This window comes from Abramis brama (assembly GCF_963993115.1).
Source record: "Abramis brama genome assembly, chromosome: 20".
Lineage (NCBI taxonomy): Eukaryota > Metazoa > Chordata > Actinopteri > Cypriniformes > Leuciscidae > Abramis > Abramis brama.
In genome coordinates, this window is record NC_139982.1 from 23,888,490 (window position 1) to 23,912,416 (window position 23,927).

Sequence of the window (23,927 nt, forward strand, 5' to 3'; positions counted from 1 at the left end):
CAATCGTCACATTTCTAGAAAGGCTGGAAAGCTTCCTTGAGAAATGAAACAGTATTTAATTCACAGCAATTGAAATGAGAGACTCAGACACCCAGAACCTTCACCCTCGTCTCTCCATGACAAACGAAGACGATACCTATCCACACTGTTAATTACCAACAAGGGTTATTTGAAGGGGGACTTTGAAGATGCTGTATTCTTCTCCCTTTCAGCTCCTCATATTGGAAATAATGAGAGTGAATGGCATGGGCAGTGGAGGGGTCTTGCCAGTTTTAATTTGAAAACCTCTCCAAGTCATTGTATCTATTAAGACCTTATACTGGCAGCGGCAAACAAGCTGAACTTAAAGTGCAACTTCACACTTCTCCCTGGCTTCTTTCGGCATGCAAGAAAGGAATCCCAAATAAGCTGAGCCTGCTTGCAATTCTCTGCCTTAATTAAGACACTTGTGGCTGACTATAGGGCTTTCTTTCCCATAGTGCTGCTCACGAGTGTGTGTGTAAAACGACCATGAAAGGAGAGAGGAGCCACAGAAGAAGTGTTTGGAGAGAAAAACATAGAGATTAATTAATGGACAACTTCACTTGAATGAGATGGGGTTCAGGGGTGTATGTGGGGGGATCCGCTATCCATTAAGCGTCGCTCCAGATGGGACAGAAAAGAATTCCTTAAGAAACGTCTCTTTTTGCGTTTTATGCGTTACTTTGAGATTTACATTCGGCAACAACACAAAAACAATTCTGTCAAAATTCAGTCAGTGTTTCTCTCACTTAAGGCAACTTAAACAGGTTCCCATATGAAAGGTAACAGCTTGCTCTACATAAATCCCATTCCCAGGGGTCTACTGATTTTATGAATACATTTACTTCTTATTCTCTCTCTCTCCCTTTAATGTTTTCCTTGATCTAAGCTTATAGTTTCTCTCGACTGGGAAGACACATGGGGTCAAGGCCGGCAACAAAAGGCACGAAAAGCTGTTCTCTCATATTTCTTTGAGATTTTTTCTAATCTTCTGCATCAACCCTGAGTGACTCAGTGATAAGTCAGATTATAAACAGTGGCTTTAAAGCAGAGAGATCCTGTGATCTTGAGGGGATTTGGCCACTGCTTGGGGTGTCCAGGTTCATGATGTCACTCCTCAGGCTGTCAGTCATTGTACACCATGGCCCGGTGTGGCCTTCGGTGTCATTTGGTGACGAATCATGTTGGAAATGCTTTAACGAGGAGATATTTCATTAAGATGTGAGTGTGTGTGTCCAATTAAAGCAATACACCACTTGAAGTCATTAAATTAAGCTACATTAATTCATATAAACATGGACTAAAATTCACACTCACCAAGCGCCAAATGCGAGTAAAAATTGGTGTTGGTGTGTATGTGGAAATGGTATCACTTGCCAGTCGGCCGGTAACATTTTCATGAATTCTAACAATGCATGAACGTGAACAAACGTGAACGACGCTCGTTGACCAGCCAGCGCTTCATCAGCTTGAAAGTTTAAGCCTTGACAATTGAAATATTCAAGTGCAAGAATATTACTCGCACGCTGTGTGGAAAGTTCTGCATGCACACATATCTGAAGAGCTTATATATATATATATATATATATGTGTGTGTGTGTGTGTGTGTGTGACATTTGTTTATCTAAATATATATATAACTATCTATCTAGCTGTTTTTGTATGCCAAGCAACATAAAAAACTGCCTCATATAGAACTGACGTGTGCAATCACTGGTAATTTTTCTTCAAATATATCTCATTCAGATTTTGAGTTAGGACTACCAATTATATTATTTGAATTTAATTTAAAAACCTTTTATTTCATTATGCAAAAAGAAAAAGACAGCGGAGTGATATGTGAAACTCGCACAGCTGCGGGGAACAATAGACAACTATACAGTATAGTGGTGATTATTCAACGTGACTGAACACACAATGTCATTGACAAATCAGAAACAAGTACTGTACAGTTTCTCAACATTTAATAAATGTCAAGCTAGTAATAAGTATTCCCTTATATGTTATACAAAGTCAGTTCAATTGATTTACAAATCTGCTGTAATTTAACATCATGCATACAGTGTTAAACTCAAATTCTTTGCTGATGGAGGACTGAGTGTATCCTGCATGAGAAAGAAGTTATTGTCCAAATAATGGGCAGATTAGCCTGAACAGATGGAGGGGTCACAGTCCAACAGCTAAACACAGAGCATATAAAGACAATGTTTAAGCAGAGTCTATTCCCTCTCAAAGACAATGTCAATCAAACACACTTAAAAAATTTCTGATGGACATCTTTACAACATTCCTTAAACAGGTGGAGAACATGCAAGTGTCAGAAAGCAATATCCTATATGTGGAGACATTAAAAAAGGTCCTCGAACTACTGCTTTCAGTCTCTCAAACAATAAGATTTCATTCATTATGCAATTAAGCCAAAAAAAAGCTCAGTTAAGTCCAGAAAGCAATGAATGGCAACAATATTTTCCGATTTCAAAGAGAGGGATTCAAAGAGGGATTTTTTTTATCTCTGATCTCTTTTGTTAAATCAATCAGTTTAGGGTCCAAAACTACTATTATGCAAGTGTTGTTCTTTTTACATAAGATCTGATGTGATTTCTTTGTCTAACTCTTTGGCATGACATGACTCAATCCCTTTCATGTGATCTGTAAAAGCGCGTTTGTCGGCATCTGCATTGTCTTGTTGGCTTAAAACCCTTTGACGTTGGTGGTAATAGTTAACATGTCTTTAAAGTAGTTAAAGATCTGGTACCAAAGCCCAGCATGTTCCACTGTCAGTCTATCCTCATTAACAAGAGAAGAACAATCCACAGGAAGGAGACAAGACAGTCAGACTGATTTCAACAAACAATCACTCACTGTACAGCTACTATGTGTAAGTCTAGTCTGAGCTAAATTAATTTAAAATGAGATCTTCATTCACTATCAGATTCCCAACAGAAGCACAATGGTTGGCAACCAATAGAACCAATGTCTTCAAGAAATGAAGCAAGTTTAGATATTTTGTTCATTAAAGAAAAAGTAGTTTCGCTATACGTGGTTTAACAGGCCGTACCTGCATTGGTGAAAATAAGAAGTTTGCTCTTCGGTGGGCAGGGTCTGTAGCACCCCGTTCTTTGTGCGTGTGCAGAGAGGGTGGACCCAGTGGGCTTTGATTCTCAAACAGACTCCCTTTCAGACGCTTCCCCCGAGCCTGGCTCTGAGCTCCTCTGCTCACATCCTCGGAAAATTCGGGAGGAGAAAAAGTTTATGGAAGCGAGCAGTAGTTTATTCACCAGGCCGCCAAGGCCTTTCAGAGCCTTGAGAGTGAGAGTCTATAAGGAGGCAATCAAGCATGTGCTGGGAATAAGCTCAGTTGCCTTCCTACCTGTGACGGCCCCCCTCAAGTGCGGCTAAGAGACTCATTGAATGGAGGGAAGAACAATGGGCGAGAGGAACAAACAATTCAGAGAAGTCTATCATTCTGTATGCTGTTATCTTAGGCACTGAATAAAAGCAGACTCTCCCCCTTTCGGCCCGACAGTCAGCACAATTTTCAGGGACCAGTAGCACTCCTTAGGTCCCTTTCAGAGGCTCTCAACAGGTTCATAAGGGCAAGAAGTGCAGTATATTAAAAAAAAACAGAGGTAGTAACTTCACTTGACTGAAGTCATGGAGAATCTGAAGTGAGCAGCAAGAGCTGGTGAAATAAAGCCTGTGTTTAAGGTTTCAGTGCTAAAGGGTTTTCCACAGCACATAAACCAAACAAGCTGAAATATGCTCACTAATTTAATATATATATATATATATATATTAGAATTTGATGTAAAACATTATGCATTTAACAAATTATTGTTTTTAAAAATGTACAATTTTATAAATAGATTTTATTTTTTGTAAAGGATAATTCACTCAAACATGAATTCTGTCATAATTTACTCACACTTTCATCTGTGAAACACAAAAATAGATATTCATATAATAAAAGTGGAAGGGGACTGGGGCTGTCCAGCTCCAAAAAGGAGAAAAAACATCATAAAAGCAGTTCATACATCTAGCATATGATAGCTTTGTGTGATGTAAAGACTGAAATTGTGCTTTGTATAGAAAAGAGCAGCTTAGAGGTTCTTCTTTAACTCCACAAAAAAAGCTTTCAGAAAATGATGACATCATTTTCATATTCGGATGAACGAAGTAAACTTATTTTATTTTAAACTTAAATTACTGTCTATTTTAAGCCTTTTTCCTTTTGAGTAAGGCGAAAAGAATCACATCTCAATCATTCACCATTACATCCTCGTTTCTCTCCCTTTCTTCACCCTTTGTTTTGTTTTTTAAAGCAAAAACCTTATGCCTAAGTAATGCTGTCCAAGACCGTAAGCTCTTGTGTAAAGTCGTAAAGCAAGGCTTCCTGGCCACCAGTGCTTTTCCTCACAGATGCACTGGCCCCTGCCTGTGGGAAAAGGGAAACCATGACTTATCTGAACATATGGTTTCCCAATTCAAGTCAAAATGTCTGAGCCCTGTTGCATCTGGTGCCATTTTAGTTGGTTAAAAATGCCACACAGGACTGTGACGAAAGGAGAAGAAATGGAGGAAAATACAGTTATTACACACCCATGGGCTCATTTTTTCAGCTCATTAGCCACTGGCCTCCGTGACCAATTAGGCTTTGTCACCATTGCCGGGGTCATTATGCTCACATCTTCTTGCATGCTCATTCAGCTGTCTTTAGGGAGAAAATAAAAGACATAGAAAGAGAGCTCATTGATAGAGGCAGGAAAAGGCAAACCCTTATAAATTGATTGAAAATTAAAGAGAAAGTCACAATGAGATCATTTCGCTGCTGATGCTTGTGTCTTCATGAGCAGGAATGTGTGGGATTTACAGATGATGCCTTAATGACCCCTAACTGATGCCCAATCTTCACACATATAAAGTAGCAAAAACTTTTACCCAACACACTTGATCTTGCTTCGCAAATGTGTCATTTTTAAGCTCGTTTCGCTAATCCGACAAAGTGGCTGTAATTCTAAGAAAATAACAGACGTCTCACCTGAAGTCATAAGTTAATCTCTGCTTAAAAACTCTTCAAGCGACCGAAGGCCAAGCCAGTTGAGAGTTCGGTAAATGCGCTGCCTCCCCTGTGCAGGTCAGTTACTGGCCAGTATGTGTAAATGGGGTCCATGGGGAGAGGGTAGAGCCGATGTCAATCACAAAGTTAGCACACACAAAAGACCATAATTGGCATGGGTCCACCTCATCCTTGCATCCGAGAGCTGTGTTGGCCCCGTGGGGCCTCGTGAACCCCCCACCACCCCCAGACTGACCACAGTCCATTTATCAGAGATGGGGGGGGGCAGCTTGGCAGGCCCTACACACACTCCCCTGCATAAGCATACACACTCTCACACAAACATGCGAGCGAGCGACCCAAACAAATATGCTGCGGGGACCGTGGCAGACACACCATGTAACAACAAATTTACAACGGGCGCACCATGAAAATGGCTGGGTCAATATGATGACTAATGGTTTAACTGTGTGGATAACGGACGAGTGTGAAATAACCAGATTACATGTTTAGCTTTAGTGATCGGAGAATCATCAAGAGATGAAAGATCCTTTGCTGGGCAAAAATAAATGAAGAAAACATCAGGAAATTGATTATGGAAGGTCATAAAATCGTAAAAGTGCAATGATAGATAGATAGATAGATAGATAGATAGATAGATAGATTGATGGATGGATTTAGATGATATTTATAGATATTTGTATTTAGATAAAGAGATGATAGATATATAGATAGATTAGATTATATACAGTAGATAGATAGATAGATAGATAGATATAGATTAGATAATATAGAGATTTAGATATAGATAGATGAATTTAGAGACAGATAGATAGATAGATAGATAGATAGATAGACAGACAGACAGACAAACATAAAGATAGATAGATAGATAGATAGATAGATAGATAGATAGATAGATAGATAGATAGATAGATAGATAATACATTGTTTTTGTTAATTTTTGGTGATTTTCCATTTCTGTCAGATGCAGTTCCCAGCAGGCCGTGTGTTCGCTCTCTCTTGAAATGAATGGGAAACCAGGCTGCTAACAGCACGCTGAACAGGAGGCTAATTCCTTGTGTTTAATACAAAAGGACCAATTATATGCTAATCAGCACATCTCAACACTGCTTCGGCTCCCCATCCTTCACCGGCAACACAAGATAACGGTTAGTCATGCTTCTTTTAGGGCCTTTCCTCCAACTGGGTTCAGCTGTTAAAGAGCACTATAAGCTGAAATCTGCTATAGAAGTGGAAAATGAATTTATTGTAAATGGTGAAAATTAGCAATATATTCATTATTTATATGTCTACAGGTAGCATAAAGTGGCAGTAAGTATTTTAAATCATATAGAAAATGTAGGTATGTCATTGCATTAAATTTATTTTTTAAGACAAAAGCATCTCAAGCAAAAACACTTTATTGAAAAAAAAATATTTTTTAATTATAGAAACAATAGATTCAAAAAATTAAGTATTTTGGACTAAATTAAGTTTTATATTAGTGTATATGTCACAGCATATACTTTAAACACAAAATTCTTTCACTTTTCACAAATGTCAATCAACCCAGTCAAAACCAGCATCAGCACCAGAAAAGCATCAGTATCCTAGAGGAAGTGAGTCGACCACGTCTCGGCTAATCATTAGCAGTCTTTTGTCTTTTGGCAAAATCAAACAGCATGCCTTACACTCTTTCATCAGCCTGATTCAGTCAGCCCAATTGTTTTAATATGAACTTCCTCAAGTATTTTCATTTAGTGTAGACTAGCCCCCTGCTATCCAAGCAGCCTCACCCCCTCAGAATATCTCCACCCCCAAAGACCCGAAGAGTCTTTCTTAATCAAATGTACATTTACTAGTCGCTTGACTTGAGACATCTGCCCCAAGCAACCAGTCAATATTGTGGCCCCAGTTCAAAGCAGTCAGTTCATTAGCTGTGTCAGCTTTACAACCAGAAGGTAATGGGTTTGAAAGTGAGCAACGACAATGCGCCGCAATGCAGGCCTCATTTAATAGTGATTTATCACCAGCCAAAAGCCCTGTTTAACCTTTGGCCAGTGCAGACCTCCCTTCCTCTCTCAAAGGATCCATTGTCAGCTCCCCAGGGTATCTTACTGTGTGAATAAGGAAAAGATGATCTAGTTAAAGTCACATTATATCACTATCCATATCATCAGAAGTGGAGCAGAACACTTCGTTGGCAAACAGAGAGTGCGGATAGTGTTTCAAACGGTTCATTTTCTGTTATAAAAATGAAGGTTTACTCACCTTTTTTTGTGTGCTCCACAGAAGGAAGTATCATAACAAATGCTGGGGGATTTTTTTCTGCACAATGAAAGGCAATGGGGTCCAAAGTTGTTTGGACTTTACCATTCTTCAGATTATCTTCTTTTGTTTTCTGCAGAGGAGAGAAAGTCATACAGGTTTGAAGCGACATATCTCTCATCATTTACTCTAGGGAGAGAATTTTCATTGTTGGGTGAACTATCATGTTCAGCCATTTTGACACTCAGCAAATTTTAGCTAAGATTAAGTCGGAAACGTAGATGTAACCGAAAAATGCCTTGAAATGTTTTAAAGTACAAAAATGTCTACTGCCTAAGTAAAACGACTACCTAAAGTTTTGGCTTTTGGGGGTATTATGGCATTGTAGCAACAGAAGCATCAGGTTGAGCATGTGCTGTTATTTTCTAGTGATCTAATGCAGTTTGGTCCTGTTAAGTAGTGGAATGACAGGAGGACAATACGGATGCTTGGCGTGGTCCATATGGACGGCATAGGTCTTTGACGGCACCCTCTGCACTTTATTAACCACATGTCTTTACCAGCACTTAGTAAACTGTTTTGTTAACAAAGCTCTGGCAGGAAGAATAAAAAAGGGGGTCGGCGTTGAAAATGTGAACAGTTGGTGCGATGTAAAAGACAGTGTTTTCTGCAGAGAGCCTGATGGTCCCCCCTCCCAATCCGCCTCACCTCCCTCCCTGCCTTCAGTCTACGCCACTCCGCCCCGTCCTTACAAGGCATGGCTTAGTCACACCAGCTGCCTGGACCATTCTTCACTGGTTGAGCTGCCCCCTGTCACGACCAGAAGCCGGAGGCTTCCATCCCTGTACGGCTGAAGAGAAAGAACCTGACGGGTTAAGTGGGCCAAAATCCAGGGGGATCTTGAGATGAAGTGATCAAAACAATGCAGATATTTAGACTAGAAAACGCAGAGAGCAGTACTGATTAGTTAGGATGACTAGTTATCTAGTTGTGATAGTCTATTTAACTTGGTGTCATTTGGAGAAATATTATGGGGGAAAAATTTGACATTACTGCTTTAAAGAAACGCACCAACAATTGTACATTTATTATGTATAAAACACTTTCATATTAGAACAATTAGCCATTAAAATATTTAATATGTATTTTCTTTATTTTTTGTATATAGAATTAATAAACACAACACAACATAATTAAACACATAATACTTATACATAATACTACACAACATAACACTTACTAGCTATTATTTCAATACATAGCCTATTTTAATATAAATACCAAAACAAAATATATATATATTATATTATATAAATACATGATATTATATAAATATATTAATATTATGTTATATTTATACAATGCACTAAATAATATATAATATTATAATATAAACATTTAAATATGAATAAATACAAAATTAATATAATACATATCTTTACATAGGCCTATATAAATACGTCTTTAATATTTCAGCTTTTTACATAAAATATAAAAGTTACTTAACATAATATTTATAAATATTTAATGCATATTGTGTCTTTTTTTTACAGTTTTCTTTTTTCTGCCATTCTTCTGCTTCTAGGGTGAACAATATTATATTATATTAATATAATGTAATATTTATACAGTGCACTAAATATTATATAAACATTTAAATATGAATAAATACAAAATGAATACAATACATATGTATAAATACATTTGTAATATTTAAATAAAATATGTTACTTAAAATATTTATAAATATTTAATACATATTTTTACTTCACTGTAAAAAATGATATGATCAATAAGTTATGACAACATATATTTTTTTACATTGCTTTAACTCATCAAAGCAAGTTGAGCAATTTTCAATTTTAAAAAAAAAAGTTTTTGAATCTTGTATAATTTATAAAGTCCGTTTAATATAATTTAAGTTGAAATTACTTAAACATCCAAGTTGATTGTACTAAGTTTAAGTCAGCAACTTTTTTTACAGTGTGGTTTTCTTTTTTCTTCCATTCTTCTGCTTCTAGGGTAAACATTATACATAATATATGAAATTATATTATATTATGTTATTTAAAATATTTTTAAAAATTATATTTAAAATGAACCAGACTGTATAGATTTAATTGATGCAATCGGAATTCCAGTACAGATGTTCAATCAGCTGTTCAAGAAAACCAACCAACCAACCAAACCAAAAAGAAAGAAAAAAACACAATGCAGGCAAAATGAGCTCCATTTAGACCCTTACAATAATCCTTTTCTACCCTGACAGAATTTGTTACATTTCAATTTTCTTTGAAGTAGTTTTCGGCACATTTGATGGCGAGCTTCGAAAGCACAGCATTATCGGCGCAAGAATGGGGCTTTTTTTTAAGGTGTTTATAAATTTCAAAGATCTCTCTGTTGTAGAGCACAGATTGTGTGGTCTGATTGGGTCACTCCCTCAAGAGTCACTTGAAAAATCCACGGTATTTGGCCTAACTCCCGATACTATGTGCGAGCCATGCAAAGACTTCAAGGCATTTGCTTTGTCGTGGAATCTGCTTAGGTTTAGTAAGCATCAAGAAGTCTTCGCACACACGTACGCACCCTTTCCACAAAAACGTTCCCCAGTGGTGAAATTGAAGAACGGGCGACCCATCCACTAAGCAAACAGAATGAACTAATGGATCAGGCATCTTCTCCTCCCATTCCAATTATCCAGAGCCATGTTAAGAATATGGCCGCATTGGTAAATGCTGATGCTAATACAGATAATCCCTTACATACATATACATATCACATTCAGACCGGTCACTTAGCCACCGAGCCACCCAAGCAGTCAGAGTGCAGGAGTTGAGACCGCCAACAGAGAGAAAGTGCATCCTTCAGGTTTGAACAAGCTAATGAGGAATATGTAAATGCTGTGGGGGCTTATGAGATTACCACTTGTTTGATAGTTATTACAGGTGTTAGTAAACCAGTTAATGCTGGTCCATTCAAACCCTGATTGATCCCTTAATACAGGCGTTTGTGGCCATGTTTGCCCTGAATTGTGCTGTGGTGGGTCCACACTGTGTACTCAATACTCACACAAACTTGCTCTCAGTTTCCAACTTTTCTTTCCATTTCTCTGGCCTCTGAACACAGTAACATGATAACATGCTTGGAAATATTCACTAAGATGAATTCAATTGCATAGATTTGATGCGTTTTCCTCCAGATGCAAAACCTCGATTAGAGCAGTTCTTCTGTGAAAGTATCCTTCTTATATTTCCTTGCTTTGGAAGGCGCTTGCAAGTTAAAGAAGTCATTAAGCTTATCCAGACACTACAAAAGAAAGATTTTGCAATGGCAAACAAGAGTGTCAAATCAAACAGAGATTTGCCAAAGAGGCTTTGGCGAGTTGGTGAGGTCCATACCAATTTGGAGATTTCAATGCTCTCTTTCTTACTCCTGGGAAAATCACTGGACTTGTTGGAAGAGGACAAAAGCGTTAAATATGAAGAGAACAACTCGAGAACGTTATGTGAGATTCAGCAAAACATTCCACAAAGCGGAATGCTGAAACTTGCTACGTTTATGTGCAACAAAGTGAAACTCACTATAGTTTTAGAGTTTTTAACTGAAAGCAGCTTAAAGAACTCTTAACTAAATTGTATCTAGAACTGTTTGAACTGAAACCAAACTAATGCTTCATATACATTGGTAATACACCATTTTTTATTTCTCTAAACCTCCTCAACTACAGTCAGATTTCCCTGTCTGGATCAACAATTGTCAGGACCATTTGAGCCAATCAATGTAAGACAATAAAACCACATGTACTGCAGGAACTCAAGTAAAATCACTTTGCTCACTGCAATTTCCTTCGCCTGGACAGAACAATAGTCCAACATTTGCTTGTCATGGGTTGGAAAGTTCAGGCAAATTACTGAGTATACGCAAATCTTTCTTCAAGAGTACCCACTCTTAACTGAACAATAATAGTTACAATTGATTTATTTGCTGAAAGAAAAAGAAACATTTTATAGAAAACAGTTTTCACCAAAGGGTTAAACAAAGGAACCTGGAATCTCTTAATTGTACTACAAAACAATTACATTTCAATTAAATTAAGTATTGTAACTAGGCCATTAACTAAAAACTAGAATGAATTAAGCCTATTTTTCAGGGAATTAAGAATGTAAGTCTTTTTAATATCTCAGTAAAGTTTATGACTGTTAAATAAAGCAATGTTGGATTGATAAAATTTACTAGACCTTTTGGCCTTGTTGAAATTAGTCTGTAAAAATGCCAGTCAACAAAAACCATTTCTGTTGCAGATAATAATAATAATAATAATAATAATATTTATATATATATATTAAACAAAGGAATACTATACTAAAGTACAAGTATATTTTAAGTATGAATTAGAACTATTATAGATAATACTAGTCACATTATCACTTTTCCATACATATTTCACATAAACACTTCTCCATACATACACACTTGTCTGGTTTACTATCTTTGTGGGGACTCTCCATATAAGTTATGGTTTTTATACTGTACAAACTGTATATTCTCTCCCCTTACACTAACCCTACCCATCACAGAAAACTTTCTGCATTTTTACTTTTTCAAAAAAAAAAATCACTTAGTATGATTTATAATCTTGTTTCCTAATGGGGACCATGAGTCCCCATGAGTCTGTGTGCATTCAGGTTGAAGTCCCCACCGGGATAGAAAAATAAGCACACACACACACACACACACACACACACACACACACACACAAACACACACACACACATTTCATAGTCCATGATTTATTATAGTCCATATCCATAATAAATCATTTACATGTCAGTGGGACTGTCAACATAAAGACAGCAACTATATCAGCTGTGAGAGATAATAAAGTATTTATTATTCAGAACCGTGTGATCGTAATTAGTGTGGAAATACATTGCAAATTCATGGGAAACCCTATTTAAATAGTCTTGGATGGCTTTAGAATTATGAATTCAAAACACCTTCTCTGCAGGATCCGCGCTGACATCGCCCTCTGCTGGTGGCCTAACAAAATACAATTGTGTATGTAAGCTATCATGCGAAAGTTTTCAAATCAGCCCAAAATAAGGACAAGTGTATTCCCGTTTTAAGACTTGATGGGGATTGTTTTATATTTTCAATAATATTTTTTTAATAATAATAATTTAAAATGTTTTTTAATTGTTTATTGCTAATGTTCAAATGACGTCAAAGTGTTCAATAAATTGCACACAAATGTTTGTTTTAAATGTTAAGGTTTATTTGGAAAAAATTGGTTAAAGCTAAAAAGCTGATTAAAGTTCTTTATTTGCGGGGGAGGGAAAAGGCGTCTTCTTTAAAAATACTGAAACAAACCTGAATAGCCTATAAAGATTACATCACTACAAACTTGACATATATGATTTAAAACCGTTCTACCTTTTATCATCTCGGACATTCTCATTTACCCACATAAATATTAAGATTTAAACTGCGTGAAGGCGCAATAGAGTCGGCTTTGTAAAGAAATTGTCTCTCTCGCGCTGCCAAAACAAAGCTGTTCCCTTGAGAAAATAGCTAAACACCATGTAATTTCAGCTCTATTGCACCGTTTTAAAATTGATTGTGTTCCGCGACCTATAGGCGAATTAACGCAATGCATTTAAACGTTTTCAACGGTAAGTCGGTTTCTTGTGTTCCTCTTGTTCCAAATGTGGCCAACAACACAAGCCCGGTCATTGTGACATGGCGCTATTCGTCCCTCAAAAAGACCAAGCACGATGGGAATTCAAGAAACGAGCTTTATTTTGGAGGTGCCACCTATTTGCGGCTCATAAAAACAATATTTAGGTTGTGCTTGAGCGTTACCTCGCTGAATAGGCCCTATTCATGTGGGGTTAAGAGTGTAGCGTGGGTCCTGTGAGGAGGTAGCGTGGGTCCCTGTGTTTCGGGGAGGAGCTGTCAGGGCTTCGGAGGACCCGGAGAATAGGGACCCGCCAGAGTCTCTTGCTTGGGTTCGAACTGCGGTGATTTAACTGCATAATCGGATTGAAAGTGAGCCGCGGAATTTATGTCAGTTCACATTTCATCAAACGGCGAGTGTGAATTGAAGTCGACAGAACAGAGGGTTAATCCAGAACTAAAGCCAAAATAATTAGGGGCCCCCATCTAATCTCCTGCTCATTCTAACACCCTTGAATGACATTAAAATATGGCAACGCTTGCTGTTGGCAGTCAAATGTGTTCCCCAACTTTAAATGGGCCAATCAAAGCCTGGACTTTGAAAGCAGAGGTTTGTTCATAGAATCCATCATAGCTTTGGGTGTCAAGCACACAGACAAGCTTATTATGTCATGTTAAACATTTAAGACCATCTAGAACTGTAATTCAAACTGAATTTTAAGAATTATCCCATGACAAATATTACATGTTTAGTTTTTATTTCCTTTTTTTTATTTTTTTTTATAGACGCTACCGAATAATGGGCCACAAATAAGGGGTAAGTTGTCATATTGTAACCTGGCTATTATTTGTTAGGTTTAAAAAGTAAATTATGAAAATCATTGATTTGGCAAACAAACATCATAATTAATAAATTATTTAAACCATTTATAACATTTATTTAGAAGTTCCTTCCTCATATTAACCCTTGCATGAAGGTATGCTAGTATTTCCTTTATTCAGTATACAGAGCAAAAATATAATAACACTGACATTTTTGTTTGGAGGACACAATTCATAAAACAAAAAGAAAAAGAGAAACAAAATCTTTTATTCATAGTGTAAAAGTTTTGTCGGCTTCTAATGAAGAATTTTTCTTCAATATAAAGTTTTATCTCTTCCTCCTTTTACTTGATTAAAGGATGCATGATGCATGCACTCTACATTCAAACATTAAAACTTATTAAAGCATTCTAAAAGGAAGCTTAACTTAGTTTGTATTTTTAAGAATCAATTTGTTCATGCCATACGCCTAATACAAAGTCTACTGGATAGATTTAGACATTCCTTTGTTTGCCAAATCTTAAGCCAAAGTGTCATTACATGAATACATTCTCAAATGCTCCCCAAAATTTGCTTCCCAAAAACTAACCTCATCCTTAGACAAAATCCTAACCTTGGCCATTGGCCACCACCCCAACACTGACCATATCACAAATTTTGCTATGCTGGAATGTAAGGCATTTGCTCCAAAGCAGTGGATGTGCGTCGAACATTGTTAATTGTTCTTAAAGACTGACATTTTTTTCAAATGCTCTTAGGCCACAATTTACAAATAAGATCCCTTGTTTTCGCACAGCTGCAAGCCTCTCAAACTTGCCTTTTTGATTAGAACGAACAATTCAACCTTACGCTAATTTAAAAAATTAAGACTGAAATTAAGACATTTGTCTGTCCATGTCTGGGAGAGCCGAGGAGAAGCAGGAAGTCAGCCCAGGTCAGGAATGTCAGACAGGAAGTCCTCCCTGTGTTTGGATGACTACTTCTGAAATAGACTTCCTATTCCCTGCGATCGGTAGGGTGGTGTTTTTATCTTATTGAAGGTGGTGATAGGGGAGGGTGACCACAAAACACACAGCTTGATTATACATTGGTAAATAAGGGGGGCGGCAAAGTAGATAAACTGCCAGAGGTGTATAGTTTCCCTTCTGTATAGCTTATATACAGTATATTTGCTCTGTAGTTATAAGGGATGCATCGCCAACCTTCTACAAGAAGCCTGGTCACCCCTCATTTTAGTCCAAAGGGAACTATTAGCCTCAGCGGAAAAGCTCTGTTAGTCTGTCTCGGTCCTCTGGTTATTGGTGCTCTGCAAAGACAAGAAAGTCTAGTCACAGCTATTTTTAGAACATACTGCTGCTAAGGAAGAACGATAAAAGACGTAGCCTTTGAATTTTGCATTAGAAGGCTTGCAAACTATCAAAAAGCACAGAACAATCTGTATCGGCTAGATGCAAAAAGTACTGTATCAGCCAGTCATTATAGCGAAATAAACAGAAGCAGGGTGATCAAGGCTTGTATCTCACTGAAAGGGTTTATTTAGCAGTAATGACCAGCTGATTTGACATCCTGCTTATTATATGGCAGCAAACCAAATAAATGAATAGAAATGGACATTAAAATGGGGTTAAAAGAGAAAGAGACTAAGGAGTGAAAGGCTAGACATTAAAGGAATAGTTCACTTAAAACATCATTTACTCACCCTCAAGTTGTTTCAAACCTGTATGAATTTCTTTCTTCTGCTGAACACAAAGGAATATATTTTGAAGAATGTTGGTAACCAAACAGTTGATGGACCCAATTGACTATGGAAAAATATTATGGAAGTCAATGGTGTTCAGCAGAAGAAAGAAATTCATACAGGTTTGAAACAGCTTGAGGGAGAGTAGATGATGACAGAATTTTCATTTTTAAGTGAACTATTCTTTTAAACTATAGTTGTGTAGGAAACTGTTTAACTTGGACTAGGGTCAATTATACAATTTAGAGTGCAGAGAGACACAATTAAAATGTTTTATAAAATAAAGCATTCCAGAGGGCTGAGTAATTATAGTCTATTTTTTAATAAACTTACATCAAAATCCATTTCAACACATCTTCGTCAACAGCTGTGTGTACTAATAAAGTTAGTGATAAAGTTAGTGATATGTGTGGGGGTTTGTGTTTGGTAGAGACTGGTCTGGGGATCCAGAGAGATGTGTAAACACAGTCATGGGGTAAGTCACAGGCCACGACACTTAACCAAATAAACAGTTTCATTAAGGGGCCTCTGAACTTAGATTCCTCTCATGTGTGCTCTACAACCAGCAGCTGTGAGCGATCACAAGACACTGGTAAGAACTTTAAGGAACAATACAAATGATCGCCAATGATTATGTCAAACCACATACAACCTTTGTTCGATTATCCCAAGCACTTCCACTGAAATATATTGGATTATAACTACCTCAGACACAGAGAGGCACTGTTGCACATGAAGGCCACCCCCACATCTCACCATCTGGATCATTTAGAGGGCGGAGTGCCCGCTTTCCCTCCGTCCCTCTTGCGCTCTCTCCCTTCCTCCCTTCCCTTCCTGCCGGCCTCTGAGCAGAGGATGTGTCTGGGAGTATGAGAGAGCAAGGCTAGCGGTGAAGTGGGTATGCACCCTCTCTCTTCTTCCTCCTCATTACTCTCTGCGTCTCTGCTGATTGCTCTATCTGGCGACACTGAGCAGGCCCTCTGGGCAGGGCAGTCTCTTAGTGGCAGAACGGTGGACGGTGGAACAACAAGCCTAAATGTCAGACGGAGACACGAATGGCCGAGACAATCATGAAGGTACACATCCTTTCTGTTTGTTTATGCAAGCGTCTGTTTATAAAGTCATAATGTTGCACTAGTAGAGAGATCTAGAGTGTATATCTACATAAAAGAGAAAGAAAGACAAGTCATAAAATTAAATATAAGCAGCATATGTTTCTGCCAGGGGAATTATGTAGGGTTCCACCTACCCCCATAACGTCCAGCCATAATAGCCTGCTTGACTTTTTGTCCTTATATATGTATAAAAAACTATGGGTTGAAGGACTTGAATTTGGTCAAATGGATGCATTTCAGCACCACGGTAAATTAATAACAAGACCTATTCATAATGCACAATGTACTTAACATAATAACATTATGCCGTGCAAAAATGCTGTCAAAAAGGGAATAAACCTGAACACAGGGTTTATATCCAAATAAAAGCACAATAGCAAATATCAGTTCTCCATAAATACATTTAGTTTTAGTAGTAATGTATAAAACATTCAGTACCTTCAATAACCTCTGAGGTCTTTAAGTGATTGTATATGGTTCTTGTACAAGTCATGAGCCATTGTGGTTTTGGCCAAATTCCTGGTGAAGTACTACATTGTCCACAATCCTGAAGAAAGGGACAGCAATTAGAGAAGTCAGTGTAACCATGGTAATGTGAATGACAGCACAGCAACACAGCTTAATGAAGTAATTAAATCATGGCTGAATAGATTACATAATTTTTAGTGCTTTATGGGTTGTTCATTTTCTAATAAAGGATTCAAAAGTCTTACAAATGTATCTTTATTTCTAATTTTCAAATGCCTTTTTGCTCCAAATCAGACTTTAAATCAAACTGTAATGTTGTGAATAAAAGATACATCACCTGCCTAAAGGCCGGAGAAAAAGTGTATGGTCAGTTGTACATAGACCACAGCTGTAAGCTGGCAAGCACTTACAACTGGTCACTGAATTATGAACCTTTGTTTTGCATGATTCTGTCATTTTTCATGGAGAGGGGAAAAACATGCAGTTTCTGCCCTGAAAGTGTTTTAGTAATTGTATTCTTACATACTTTCCCGTGGGTGTTTCAGCTCTTGAGCACCCATGGGATTGAGGCTTACAGAATGGAAATTTTGAAACTTCAGCCTTCAAAACGATCAGAACACCGCTGAGTCATTCTTAGGAGAAGAGATCAATTCATCTGCTGAAGTTTCAAAGTTTGCTCAAAAGTCTCTTTTAGATGTAGCCTTATGCTGGTTTAAATAATCTGTCTCGTGAACATATAGAGACTGTTAAAGTCTTTCATTATGCAAGTCAAACAAGGCTTTCAAAAACAAGAATGCATTCTCTTACACAATCAGCAATAACTTCATAACACTGAAGCTGAACAACTGTACAATTCACATTGGATTTTCTCTGCTGTGGGCATAGTTATTTCGTTTCTTTATCACATGAGCTAAGTATTTTTTCCCCCATTTTGACTGAAAGATGCCCTTGTCCCAGTTGAGGTGTGGCCAGAGCTGGAGAGAGCCGAGTGTTTGGCTCGGGGCGCTGCGCTGAAATGGGCCTCAGGTGTCTTTTGTCGTCCAGAGCATCTGGAGAGACTTGGACAATACAGGAAAAGAGAGAGTCAACGAACTGCGTCGATTCATTCAAGGTTAAAGGTAAGTAGTGATACTTTCAATTAGAAAGCCTCTAAAAACCTGATCTAAATCTAAATTATCTAAAAATGTCTGCAAGAAAAGTAATCTGCTCATTTGCATTTTTAAGTCAGTTGTACAGTCCTACCTGGAAGGTGTTGACTGGGGTCTCGGTCAATTGCGAGAAGCACGAGCTGAGCTCAGAGAAGTGTCTCATGACATGCACAAGGTCAACTTGGAGTCCAGGAAAAATTCTGAAGAAGTAACTACACTGGAGACACTTAGGGAGGTTTCTGTCAATCACCACCAGCTCTTTGCTGCAGTTAGCAACCTTCCACGCCTCTATAAAGGTTAGTGATTCCCTGCCCTTTTCAGTGAACTGCATGTCCTTATTATTTTTGCATGCCCTCTATGGATATTTTGGTTAAGTATTGAATGTCAGAGCAAGGGTGTCCAATCCTGGTCAAGGAGATTCTACAACATAACTGCCTGGAAGTTTCCAGTAATCCTGAAGTCCTTGATTGTGGTTGGAGCTAAACTCTTCAAGACAGTGGGCCTCCAGGAGTAGGATTGGACAACTTGCCTAAAAGCCAAATATTCTCAAATACATAAATTATGTGAAAGCAAGCAATTCTAGCCAAGCAAATTTGATTTTATGAGTCACTGAAGGACAGACTGAATTGCAGACACTATAGCGGGTATAATGTAAAATGTCTTGTTCTCCAGTTTTTAGGTCCACTACTGTTAAGGCAGAGCAAGAATCTTGCAGAGCAAGAAAGTCACTATTAAAGTTGACAAGTTTATAGCTATCTAAATAATAACATAGCTCTATCACCCACTTAAGTACTGAGGTTTGTTAATGCCAAAATAATACAAGATTTGTTGTCTCCTCTTTCATGTCAGTGCGGAGTATGGTGCTAGAGACAGAGAGGCTAGTGGAGTCTCGGAGACTATTGGAAGCTCATGCTCGGCTAATGGAACTAGAGCGCTGGCAGGATGAGGTACTGCTGCAGCTCCAGGGAGCCAGGGGATCATCTGCAACAGGATTAACCTCTGAGGATGAGGAGTTGGTTCGGAACTATTTCTCAGGTGTTGGACGCCTGGTGGATGCCCTTGCCAAGGAGCTCTGGGCAGTGGTGGGGAGTGGGTTGACGCATTCTCGTCAGAACCCCACACCTTTTGTGTCAGCTGTACGTATAGTGGAGCGTGAAGAAGCACTGGATCAGATCTTTCTGGAGGAGCGGAGGTCAACATCGGGACACAACACACCCATGCCCCCTGGGAGACCACGTTGTTGGAGGGACCGCTTCTTCAAGGTTTGATGATAAGCACTAAGTTTCCTATTGGTAGAAGTAAAGGAAAAAGTTGTTTGTATGATGGCAAGACTAAATTTAAAGTGTAAAAAAGGCTTGTGATTTAAATTGACTTAATATGCACCTGTTCAAACTATTTGGTTAGGTGATGGAGGAGGCAGTGTCAGCACGTTTCCGTAGCGTTTCCTACTTGCACACTCAAGGACCAGGGCTTGCAAGTCACTTGTCTGCACTACAGCACTGCATCATGGGAGATCTTTCAACAGTGCGGCATTTTCTGGAACAGTGTGTTCCAACTCACTATCATTTAACAAGAGCTTACCTGCGCTCCTGCCACCAGTTCTTGCAGAACCATCTTGGACTGGTTAGTGGATGGGAGCTAGAGGGTGGGGAAATCTTTGCTGTTCTTAACTGGGTTCTGCACATATACAACAGGTAGGTAAAGCTTTAGATTATATATGAATTTGGTCAATTAGTAACCGAAAAGTCATACACATTAGAATGTGTTCTTTAAGCTCAGAGATGATGGGTGAGCCAGCCCTTGTAGCTGAGCTAGACATTGAGGACATGGGACCTCTCATATCTCAGGAAGGTCTTGAGCAGCTGCAGAACAAATATGTCCAAAAAGTTCGGGTAAGAGCCAGGTTTCTAAACTTTTATCATTTACCTTGTCTTCTCTGGATTAACAGGCCACATGTTCTTGAGACGTTTTACTGTGATTGTTTGCAGAAAAGTGTCTCAGAGTGGATGCACAAGGCTCTAGAGGTAGAGCTGACAGACTGGCAGAGAGATCAGGAACCAGATATTGACCATGAGGGCTGCTATCACACCAGCCTTCCAACCATCATCGCTCAGGTACTCCAGCAATGGCTAGATCTACAGAAGCAATGTTTCCATCCAAAGTTGTGAATTTAACTTGTGCGCCAAATTTATGCACATTAATTTATGCACGTTTCCACCCATCGTTCTTTTGCAATATCTCAAAATGCGCATAAAATAGGTGTATGGAAACATAGCTAATGAGAAAGATTTTATCTAATATCAGCACTGATATATATGAACTGCTCTGATGTCTGGGTTATTAGATGCTAGAAGAAAATGCACGGGTGGCCTTGATGATAAGTGAAGCTCTGCGGGACCAGACAATCCAAATGGGTCTTTATGAGATGGATAATCTCCTCAGCCGGTGTGTATGTTTAGCAATACTGGTATCATAATTCTAATTGATAATTCACATTTTTGTACTTGCTTCTCACTATTTTGTAACAGATTTCGAGATGCAATCATAGAATTTGGGAAGGAGCATCGCAGGGATCAAACCATAAACAGTAACAAGTTCTACCTCCATTATCTGCTGGCCTGCATCAGCAACTGCATCATCCTCAAGTGAGATGATGTACAAGTATCTTTTTACAGTATGTCTGTATTTGTGTGATGTTTGTTTGAAAATGTGTGTGTTTCAAATAGTTTTGTGTGTGTTAGAGGTGCTTATAAACAGTATATTTAAATCTTTGATTCAAATGTACATCTAGAACCTCCACAGAAAGTCTGCAGCAGCAGTTGTGCTCCTTCCCTTCAAACCGGTATTCTCGCATTCCACTTGGACCTCTGGCTGCCCTGGACCGTGCTGTGAGAAAGGCATGTCGCCTAGTCATGGACCATCTCTTGTTTGAGCTGCAACCTCATCTACAAGAGCTCCTGTCTCGTACCTGGCTGGACCAGGGAGATGTAACCTCAAATATGTGTGGGGTTCTAGAACGTCACTGTGAACTCTACAACAGAGTGCGGCAACCTTGTCGCCAGGTTAGTGTTTACACCAGGCATCAAAAATTACATAGACCACACAATAAAATGAGTGTATATTTTTATCAGTTAACATTTTGTGGTCATCCATCATCTACAGAGGCTAAAGGAGGAATGTCAATGGCTAACTGTTGTTGAGTATGTCCGAGCACTGATGCAGAAGAGACTAGTCTGCAAAAGTAATGATGAGCGAAATCAATTGGCCCAGCGAATGTCACAGGATGCTCAGCAGCTGAGGGACCACCTTCAAAGCATGGTGAAAGCCCATTTACATTCATTTATTTGGGTATTTTTGTGCTTTAGAAGCATTTAGAAGTCTGCAATGGTTTTAAACTCAACCTCGTAATCTGGACTCTATGACCTGATTTGGCCCAAGCCAACAAGAATTGGCAAATTTTGCCAAACCTAACCCAAATTAGCTTTTTTTTCAGATGGCAATATATAATATGAGAACATGCAATGCTAGAGCATTTATGTAAACAGGTCACATGCTATATTTGTCCAATCCGACACCACAAATAGGCAAATAAGAACGTTAACCCAGGGTTTAGGAATGTAGGCCTGCAGTGTGAAATTTCAGTTTATGAATACCCAGGATTATTGTTAACCCCAGGTAAAGTATGAGCAGTGTAAAACATAAAACAAGATAACCCAGGATTCTGTTTACCTGGGGTTTAGAATGGTTCAGCCAGGGTTAACTACTTTAAAGTGTGAAAAGCTCTTCTGTTTATATTTCTTCTCTTAGCAAGTAGACCCAGACGCACAGATTCAGCTTTGACTCAAAAGATGAAACATAAATGCTTACAAAAAGTCACATTAATTAAAACATAACCCAATATGAATTAATTGCAAACCCGAATCTGACACAAAAGTTATTCATGAGAAACTGACCTGAACTTGGCAATTCATTGGATCTCATCAGGCTCTGGTCAGGTAGCAGACCTCTAGGAACAATACAAGAACGTGTTAGTATATGTTTGTGGAAATTAAATGACTTTAACTATTTCACTGCTGTTTTTACATTTAAAGGAGATTGATGGGACAATAGGCGAGGTGAATCCCACAGCTTTGATACTTGCACTGGCTGACATAATCAATGTGAAAGACCCAGCCATGCTAATACTGGAGATTTCTGGACTGGTAGCCAAGTACCCAGATATTAAGTGAGATTTCAAACCAAGCATTCCCAATAGATCTTAATATTCTAAAATCAATTCTTATACAGAGATTAATCAATGCCAATTGCCAAGAGATTATTTGAACTTACAAAGTGTGTCTTTTCAGTGAGGAGCATGTCTCTGCCCTGTTGGATGTAAGGGGGGATGTTCCCAAAGATGTGCGGAAGTCAATACTAGATTTTCTGGAGCAGAGCACCCCACCTTTACCACCAGGATACCGCCCTATATTCACAGAAATCCTTGTGCCCTCTTCCAGCATGCATTTTTGTCTGCCTACTGCAAAGTGTACTTGAGAAGCACTCAGATAAACTACCTATCCAGCCTAGTGAATGGGAAATTCATTTTTAATTCATCAGTATTCAAAAGACTCGTCTATTCGTTTTCTGCTTTGTCTTGTCTGAACAATGCACTGTTATATTAGTAAATTATAATGTGCCCACAAATATTTACATTTATGATCTCAACTTATGCTTACTTACAAAAAGTGCAGAAACAAAATGTACAAGACATTTAAAAACAAAATTTAACATGTATGGTAGATACAAGAGAAAGCACTGCACAATCTGGCTCATTGCATTTTCAAATATTTGGGGGTGATCATTTTTTAATGTAAATTTATAAAAATGTTAACATTACCAAAGATATTAAATCAATTGCTTTAAAACTTGTATATTGTTGTTCACTATGTATATTGTGGTTGACAGTCAATAAAGTAATGCATTTTAAAACAACATATAAAATTGTTTCAAGGTTATTACGCTAACAACCTAAATACAATGGCACATGATGAATATAGTGTACCATGACACATTATTTGGTTATGACATTATTTCAGCCATATTAGTATTTGTAAGGGTATTATTGAACCCGTGGATACGTTTTCATTTAGGCCTATAGGATACTGATTTGAGACATAGGACTAAACAGGTTACAAAAAGAGAAATAATAAATAATAATAAAATCATGTATCAAGGGATTATTTTAGATTAATATGTTTAGAGGCATTAACCTATTTGGTTGCACTCAATCTATTGCTCAACAACACCATCAGCTTGAAAAATTATGTCAATTTATCAGGCTATTATTAACGACACAAGAAAACAACTGTAACACTAAATTTAATGCACTAACATTTGCTTTACAATCTACAAAAAAAAAAAAAAAAAACCTTTGCTGTGTTTTAAAAAAAATTTACAAACCCAGGTCACCAATGACTGAGAAGGGAATCACACTACAAAACTGATGGAGAGCTAAATAATGTTCAACAACAAGACAAGCTTTTAAAGTGCTTTCTGGGCCCAACATTTCAAAGACAAGGACAGCCAATCACTCACCTTGATTTAAAATCGCAACTTTGACCAATATGTGAGCT

General features: G+C 38.0%; 1 protein-coding gene across 2 annotated transcripts; it reads left to right on the forward strand.

Annotated features, from left to right (window-relative positions):
• The first annotated feature begins 16,430 nt into the window (after positions 1–16,430).
• On the forward strand, positions 16,431–23,282 carry exoc3l1 (exocyst complex component 3-like 1). Of its 2 annotated transcripts, none has more exons than XM_084094287.1 (13): positions 16,431–16,660; positions 18,125–18,285; positions 18,392–18,611; positions 19,165–19,577; positions 19,720–20,009; positions 20,090–20,207; positions 20,304–20,429; positions 20,660–20,760; positions 20,844–20,960; positions 21,107–21,377; positions 21,478–21,633; positions 22,407–22,540; positions 22,662–23,282. In XM_084094287.1, exons 1-13 carry the CDS (start codon positions 16,621–16,623, stop codon positions 22,846–22,848), a joined length of 2,334 nt encoding a protein of 777 aa, XP_083950413.1. In that variant the 5' UTR covers positions 16,431–16,620; the 3' UTR covers positions 22,849–23,282. The 2 variants fall into 2 exon arrangements, with proteins under 2 accessions (XP_083950413.1, XP_083950412.1); XM_084094286.1 differs by having other exon boundaries at positions 16,435–16,660; positions 18,110–18,285.
• Positions 23,283–23,927: the final 645 nt, after the last annotated feature.

Excerpts from the sequence above, each read along its gene's own strand:
- exoc3l1 (XM_084094286.1), top strand. The coding sequence starts at position 16,621 with ATGTCAGACGGAGACACGAATGGCCGAGACAATCATGAAG. Across the intron at positions 20,430-20,659 it reads TTCCAACCATCATCGCTCAG|ATGCTAGAAGAAAATGCACG; the intron begins GTACTCCAGCAA and ends CTGGGTTATTAG. Across the intron at positions 21,634-22,406 it reads GGGACCACCTTCAAAGCATG|GAGATTGATGGGACAATAGG; the intron begins GTGAAAGCCCAT and ends TTACATTTAAAG.